We start from the raw sequence: 8,676 nt of genomic DNA, 5'->3' as shown, positions 1-8,676 counted from the left end.
ACATCTGTGAAATATTACTACCAGTAACGCGTAGCGGCGGTTCAAGAGCGAGAGCAGAACCAGCATCTTACACCGTCAGCTTGTTGACTTAAATTATTTTTGGGGGTTTTTGTTTAGCTTTCTGAGTGTCATGCTCTTCCGGGTGCGTGTTGGTGCGCTGCTTTACCTGCTACCTGACCGCTCCGGATGTCCTTTTTTCCTGCATCGAGCCTCGATATAGCCAAACTTCGTCAAGTACTTGCTTTTTAAATACCACATGAGATTCGTTGTGCTGGCGCATTTTCACTTGCTTCATCCCCGATGTAATTTTCCGCCGCAACATGGAAACGTCCCCATTCACTCTCAGAGCGTTACGACAGGATTTGTTATAAGACTGACTGGCCTACACGAACTATAATGAACAGGGTCCTTATCCTTTTTAACCCTTTTTATGTAGAAATGGGGTCCTACCGATCCCACACACGTAAAACTTGTATCATTTTCCATTGTCCTCTACGTTTGCCTCAGTCCTCGCACGCACAAGGGTTAAGTGGGACTGAGTTTATAGTTTTTTGACAGCTTTCCATTTACCAAGGATTCATCATAAACTGACTTCAGTATAGGTACGAGTTTTGAAGAAAATTTCCTGAAAAACTCTTTGGGTAGTTTGACAGCTTGCTATGTGGTTAAACTTGATAGCTCGCTATCAAGTGGTTGGAATACAGAAACATTGACAGTCTTCAGACTTCTCAAAATATTTTGAAAGCCTAGTAGCATTCTCCTTCCACTTCAGACCACAACTTGGTGTGGGTCCAAACATAAAAAAACATTAAAAAAATACAATGAGATTGTTGGGAAAAAGTTGAATAGGTACTTTACAATGCTTTTGAAATGCACCATTGTACATGTACACACAGTTATGATAATGAAAATCTGTAATGGTCAATCCTTCATTAAGTTCATTTCTACACCGTCAAATTTTCTTTTTGACACCTCTAACATGGATAAGAACATCTGGAGAAAGTAATATTTTAATAAGTTGTATGACTTTGTCTCACACTCTGCTGGAGAGGATGGCTGATTATCAGCCTTTTATTTTACTGTGGCAGAGAACAAAACATTAAAAGCGTCATCGACAGTTACTTAAAAGGAATGTGTGTTTCTATGTATCTGCAGCTTAAAAAAAAACAAGTTTATGTGGAGAAAGTGGAAAGGATGCAACAGGCTCTGGCTCAGCTCCAAGCAGCATGTGAGAAGAGAGAACAACTAGAACACCGTCTTCGTACAAGACTGGAAAGAGAGCTGGAGTCTTTACGTCTGCAGCAGGTAACCATTTCACAATTCTGTATTCCTAAAGTATCTCCACAGTTCTGTATCAACATTGTGATATTTCACTGCTAGCTTTTAGCTAAAAATAACTATTGATTTATATGCTTAATTAAGAGTACTTGTGCAGTATTTGCAATAATAAGTCTTAACAAAATCTATGTATCAAGCTGCAGCATTTCTTTTCTGGGAAACCAGGATAGAGTATTGCCATCTACAGCTTTAACTTTGATAAATTGTAAGTGATTGATGTCTGTGGAGCTAAAACCGTCTCATAATTCACAAAAGAACAGATTGAGATTCACAAATGCAGAGAACAAGTTTCACATTTGTACTTTTGATGCAAACACAAATATATCTTGATTTCCAAGTTTCTTTCTGGCTTGTGATTTGTGCAGCAGCATTTGAATTTTGAGACTCCCCTGATGTCTGAATCCACAAATGTCTTTATTTAATAAATGGTCTATCTGATTGGATAATCAGCAACCAACTTCCTTGTTACAGCCAATCACATAAACGGACCCATATTTCAGCCAATCACATTAACCTATTGTGATTGGCTTAAACAAGGAGGCCATCTGTTTGGTTGCTGATCATTCAATCAGATATACCATGTATTTTAAAAAAAAAGACATTTGTGGATTGAGATGTTAGTCTCAAAATTCACACACAAATGCAGCGCAGCTCACAGACTTGTAAATCAAGATATATTTGTGTTTGGATCAAAAATACAAATGTGTCTTATTCTCTGTGAATCTCGTCCTGTGTATTTGTGAATTATGAGACTGTTTTAGCTCCATAGATGTCTGCTTGCAGCCTTTTGTTGGAGCAATGTCATGATTACTTAAGTCCATGTAATTTTAGGAGTTTTAAATTTTCAGTGTTCTGAGTGTTTTTCAGTTGATAATGATTACAAAGATTAAGCTGTTTTGGACCCACTGCTGTCCAAAATACTGCTGTTCAGATTTTAACTAGCAAAACCAAAATATTGATAACAATGATGGAGTTTAGAGCTATTAAAATTAATTGTATACTACCTCAGACAGACACTATCGGAGATGAACGTGTGAACTTTTAGAAAATGTTTTTCTTATGTCTTCTGCATGTTTTTTTTTTCCCGTCAATCTTCATGTGTTAATCATGCCATTCAGCGTCAAGGAACCTCACAGAGCAGCAGCTTGGTGACATCAGAGTACAATGCCACAGCACTAATGGAGCACCTAAGAGAGAAGGAGGAGCGCATTCTGGCTCTGGAGGCTGACATGACTAAATGGGAGCAGAAGTATTTAGAGGAAAGTGTAATGAGGCAGTTTGCCCTGGATGCTGCCGCGTCCGTTGCTATGCAGAGGTGAGATTTCTCAAGTTGAAGACAGCATCAGGTTTCAAGCCTGAATTTAGTTTTGTGTATATGTGAAAATCTGTTTATCTTGACTGTCTTGTTTTACAACATTATGACGACTGGTCATAATGCTTAGTTTGCACCATAAGTTAGAAGTAATGCACAAGCTGACTCTTGCCAAAGCTCATGAAAAACTATGTAGACAGTTCAAATTCTGATTTCCCCTCAATCTGACGGCGATGTCAGAATACTGAGTTTAAGTAACTGACAATTACACAGTCATGATGAAATGACAACCCCCTCCCTGGACTTCTGTGGACATTCACAAAAGATGAATAGAGAGCAAAAAAACTGGTAGCCTTTCTGTCAATCGGCTGGAGTTAAGCCAAATCATTAGGTAGTTTTCCATTAGACCATCTCTAACCTGTTTACCCTGGTCCAACCCAGCCAGAATAATTTTCCATTAGTACATCTGACTCGGCTCTGGCTGGCTGTTCTCTGATTTTTGTACCTTCTTCAGGGATAGTACTAGCCGCACCGAGCCAGGTATGGCACTGAAGTGATTTGTTTGACAGTTGGCACCATTCCCTGATTGGCTCATGATTACCTCACAGCAAACTCTAAAACAATATTATATATTAGCTGTGGAGAGCTTACATAGCATCTGCTATCAGAGAGGTGCTCAGAGGAGCATATTATGAGTTTAATCAGGAGCATCGCCAGAAACACATGCTTTAAGTTTTGTAGCGCAGTAAGCAGCTGGTCTCTCCGAAGAATGAACAGCAGTAAAGCAGAGAGAAATGGTGCAGCTGTAGTCAGCTTTCTGTCGGAGCAACAGTTTTGCGCCGACAGTATGAAACACTCACATGAAATACTAACGTTCTGCCCACAATAGTAAGGAACAGACCGTATAACGAAGAAGCTCATTACCATGGGTAGAACCGAACCACACATTAACGGGTTAGTGCACAACTAGCCAAGAGCCTATTAATACCCATGACAAATTTTCCATTTAAAAGGATTATTTTTCCAACCAAGAACTTTGTTTCTGATAGAAAATAAGTGTTATACTTCAACAAAGAAAGTGATCTAAAAAATAAAAATCTGATATAAAATACGAATCTGATATAAAATAAAAATCTGATTTTAATAAATATTTATTATTTTAAGAATACTTTTAACAGTTCTTATTTATATTTGGAATTAACATAGTATACCAATTTAGTAAGACCTTTCTAAATAATCAATCAAAAATGTATTGTGGGTTTTCTCAACACATACACTTTTAAATTCAGGTGCCTGATTTTCATCCTGAAGGAACAATTTTAACTAGGAAGGTTCCAATAGTATTGTGATTTCTGGAAACAAATATTCTTCCATATTCACTTGCAATATTTGCAATTGTTTCTTTTTTTGTAATGTTAATTTTTATCTCTTGCATGTTCCCAAAAAGCCCCATTACTGCTGACTTGGGCTAGTGTTACTAGCAGTAATTTGCTTAAACTTTTCAGTAAACAATAATTTGCTAATGCTTAGGAAAGTAAAGTAATCATAGTTTACAATAGCTGAAATTATACACTTTTTTATTTACAAGATAACAAATGTTGAGCTGTGTACCACCAAATAGGAACATCAGTAATATGATCTAGGCTGAATAGGAATTGTTGTGTGGGAATTTGGCAGAATCTAATAGTATAAAATGTAAGCAATTTGTCTGTCTCCTCAAAATGTCTATTTGAGATTTACCCACCTGACATTGTTCTCTCTGATATGCAAACTTCTGAAACCAGCACTGGATTTTTCACCAGCTTTGTGTCCAGACTTTGTTTTCTATGGAGACGTTCATAGAACAAGCGTTTGAACATTGAATCCATGGTGGTTCATTGTGCATTAGTTTGCAAATGAAAGGAAGGTTCTCACTTACTATATTATTGTTGTGTACATCTGCAAATAAGAAAAACAATAAACAAACTAATTAAACCAAATGATCAATCTAGCTCAGTCTACATCAGAGGTCTTGAACTCCAGTTCTCGAGGGCCGGTGCCCTGCAATTTTTAGATGCGTTTCTGCTTCAGCACACCTGAGTCAAAAAATTAAGTCACCAACAGGATTCTTCATAACTTGACTACATACTGAAAGGTGAGTCAGCCATTTGATTCAAATGTGTTGCACCAGAGACACATCTACAAGCTGCAGCACAATGTTCCTTGAGAACGTGAGATAAAGACCTCTGGTCAAGATCATCATCTTCTGCTTGTTTTTGAAAATGTGTCTCTTGTGCTGTAGGGATACATCTGCAGCAGGGATAAACCACTCTCCAAGCAACAGCTATGACACTTCTGTTGAAGCTCGAATTCAGAAGGAAGAAGAAGAGATCCTAATGGCCAATCGTCGCTGTCTCGATATGGAGAGCAGGTTGGGTACAGCACATGTAAATTAATTCTGGGCTTTAAAATGTGCTTAAAGTAGAAGATAACTGGACTTCTCTTGTATTTTGAAGAAATTTCATGCAGCTCATTCTGTACTGGTTGGGAGTAGCAAGCTTACGTCTTCGAATCAGAACAATTTCAAATATAGGACCATTGAAGTCACATACATGTGAGTCATTGGCCCATCAAATATTGAGCTGCATTCAGCTTAATATTTGAGTTGCCTGCCTCTCAGTCCAAAATTATCCACAGCAATGCCTGATAAGTTGTTTTGGTCACATGGTCCAAGATGTTAAATGCTGTGGAAAATGCCATGGGAGATGCCAAGGTGTTAAAAATGAAATTTGAATCCTCATTCATAGAAAAGTGTATAATTTTTGGACTGAAAGTTTTCAGTAGGGAGAATTACTGAAACTTGCCAAAACAATTCTAACTCATGAAACTGTGTGCAGACACACATTGCCTTTTATAAATCCTAATTTGAGATGAACTGCAAATTAGCATAAGTCTTCAGAAAGCTCCCACCAGCTCTCTGGATAACCATGGCTACAGCCCTTGCTTGAGTTTGTTTTCAGCAACAATTAATAATAATGATAATCAATTTTCACATGATCACACGATTATCCACATCATCTTACAAAAATATAAGCAATAAAATTAAAAACAAATTATTTAAAACAGAAAACAAAAAGAACAACTTTGATGAACAGTTCAGTTTATTTGTATATTGCCAATTCACAACAAATGTTGTCTCAAGGCATTTTACAAAAAACTAATTTTAATTCAACCATACACTAGGGGTTGCACCAACTAGTTGACTAGTCTATTCTTTACTCTGCAATGACTTTTTACTGGGCCACTCGATTAAATTTTTTCGAGTTTTGTGACGCAATCACGTCACAAAACTCATTTTTCCAAGAAAATGAAAGAAGGTGAACTAGGTGAGTCTGTCAGATAGCTCAAGTTATATAAAAATGTAAATAATTTATCAAAGAGGAACTGCAAATTTCAGCAAAGGCTACCGGAATAGGGGCGTTGCGTTCTCTCTGCCCCCTTACAGTTAGATTGCTGTCAAATAAACTAGTGCCGAAAAAAATCCTTTAAAAAGTAACAATAAAATACTACCGGAGTAATGTACAAATATAAGTCGTAATGTCGGGCTTTTTTATTCCTCCAACTGATCAGCGTCACCCTGCGTGTTGAAGCTTCCGATTTGTTGAAGCGATTTATGTTTTCGCATCCACCTGAATAATATGTAGTTGCGACCCTGTCGGGGCAGAGAGGCAGAGGGGCAGCGGCGGTAGGTGACCGCGGTAAAGCCAGCCGGCTCTTCGAACAGCCGACCTGCACAAGATATTCACGTGCGCGACCGCTCAAGACATTATGGTACAACCATTTACGTGCTGCTTTCACAATAAAAGCGCACATCCTGTTCATGGTTGATCCAGCCGCTGCAGTTGCAAAAAGAAATAATGTATCAGAAATAAGTGGGTACATCGTGCAATGCTGAAAAACTCTCTGTTTCCAGCGATTTCTCTCACTTCTGGGTGGAAGAAGAACACCTTTGGAACAAAACCAGCAAATGTCAACCCGATCTGATGTGTAATTCCAAAATAAAGGCCTATTAAAAAGCGCATTTTTACTATTTTTCCCCTAAGTTGCCATGCTTATTGCTTGAAAACTCTCTGTTTCCAGTGACTTCTCTCACTTCTGGGTGACAGAGGGACACCTCTAGAACACAACCCGAAAATGTCAACCAAGCCTATTATAAAAGCACTCCCCCCCGACCCCCTTAAGTTTCCCTGCCCATTGCTAAAAAAAAAACTGTTGCCAGTGAAATAACAAAATTTTCTGTTATGAGAGAGAGAGAGAGAGAGAGAGAGAGAGAGAGAGATGTATGCAACAGAAAAATTTGTATAAATAAGATGATATAATATGTATTTAGTGAGCTTTTTAGATGTATATGTTTAGAGACACCTAGGTGCGAGTGAGACAGCTCTTCACTACATTTTCTACTTATTTTGAATACAAAAGTAAAAATGTCTTATTTTAAAAGGCTTTTATTTTAAAATTATACATCAGATCTGGTGGACATTTTCTGGTTGTGTTCTAGAAGTGAGAGAAATCGTTGGAAACAGAGTTTTTCAGCATTGTGTAATGTCCCCAGTTATTTCTGATACGTTATTTCCAGTGACGTGCGGTGAGGTTCATTGCTGGTGAGGCACTGACTTATGACTTAGACACCACACATGTTATTGGTCCTACGGAAATTTCCCGCATGGATACAACGCTGGGGGCCAAAAAGACTAACCTTTTACATGTCATCCATAGCCGCGTTAACTCAGTGAAACTTAAAAATGTAGGTATTAATTTTGTGCTCTGATCCACAGCAAAGTGATCTGTATTCGCCAAGCTATGCAGACTTGTTGTCATAGCAACTGACAACAATGCCACTTCATGTTTTAGGATTTAACACCAAAAACATTAAATAATTTATTTTGCACACAGAACAGAACATTTAGTCTGTTGTTGTAGTATGTTTTAGGCTTAATGTTTAATTAATAAATAATGTGGTAGATTAGCTACCGCTTCTACTTTACTGAATTATTTAGACATACAAACTGTAGCCCACAAAACGCACATTTCATTAAAAAAACTAAACAAAAACATCTTATTGCTGTCTTACCTTTACTTATCAATGAAATCCATGCACCGCTAATTCTGCACAGAAATATCCGTTCATCCAAAGCCAAGTCTATTCTCAGCATGTCTTTTCTACTCCGTTTGAGAATCATCAAACTGTCTCGAAGCAAAACTTTCAGCACCGGTGTTGCTCTTCCTTTAGTTATTATCTCCTGCTTCAATTGAAAATCCACTTTAGAAAACTGTTTAAGTGTAGAAATGTAGTCTTTCATGTTGACATCGGAAGAGAGGAGAAAACAAATATATCGCTGTACTTTACTTATTAACTGTATGGCTAGCTCCATGGCTAGCTCACTGTGTCTTACTCTGCAGTTGTGCAGTCACAATATCTGGGATCATGAGCGCCCCCTGCCATGAGGCAAGAGAACTGCCTGCCTCACCTCGAGTCTGTTCTCTGCCGTTTCTGATCACTCCTCCGCACACAAAACACGATACAAACACAGTTAGTGACAAAAAACACTGTACATTATATACATGAGCGAAATTATGGAAAATCAGTCCATATATTAAATGTTTTTTAGTCATTTCATTGCCGGCGTACATACAGGACGAACTTGCTCCCATAGAATGGCAGCCAGTGCAGTTAGGGAGAGGTTGCGCAATCCCAGGTGAGGCTCAGCTCGCTGCTGCCTCACCGGCTTCGCTTCTGAGCATTTGCATGGGAAAATGCGAAAATCCAGCGATTTTTAAGAAAAAACTAATCAGAATTGGTTAAGCTAAGTAAAAAATAGATACTTTATAGTACAAACCACAGGGTGAAAATAGCAATAAAATGGTTTTATTTTTATATATTATTTTTCCATGATGACAGGTGAGGCTCTGCCTCACCTACCTCCCCTGACCGCACGTCACTGATTAGATAACATTAAAACAATAAATGCCATTCCACTGTTCCCAAC

General features: G+C 38.1%; 1 protein-coding gene across 5 annotated transcripts in view; it reads left to right on the top strand.

Moving 5' to 3' along the window:
• amot (angiomotin) overlaps positions 1 to 8,676 on the top strand; it is an 84,826-nt gene that overhangs the window by 41,272 nt on the left and 34,878 nt on the right. For all 5 annotated transcript variants that reach the window (XR_001425826.1, XM_015039144.1, XM_015039145.1 and 2 more), the window contains 3 exons: positions 1,156 to 1,305; positions 2,457 to 2,653; positions 4,932 to 5,060. Coding sequence is in view for 4 of the 5 variants with exons in the window: in XM_015039144.1 (XP_014894630.1) it covers positions 1,156 to 1,305; positions 2,457 to 2,653; positions 4,932 to 5,060 (476 nt within the window). In the remaining variant the exon portion in view is untranslated. The remainder of the gene's footprint in view (positions 1 to 1,155; positions 1,306 to 2,456; positions 2,654 to 4,931; positions 5,061 to 8,676) is intronic.

Source organism: Poecilia latipinna, unplaced genomic scaffold, assembly GCF_001443285.1.
Source record: "Poecilia latipinna isolate Pla-1442-1.1 unplaced genomic scaffold, P_latipinna-1.0 Scaffold462, whole genome shotgun sequence".
NCBI classification, from domain to species: domain Eukaryota; kingdom Metazoa; phylum Chordata; class Actinopteri; order Cyprinodontiformes; family Poeciliidae; genus Poecilia; species Poecilia latipinna.
This window is presented reverse-complemented; position numbering and strand designations above follow the sequence as displayed.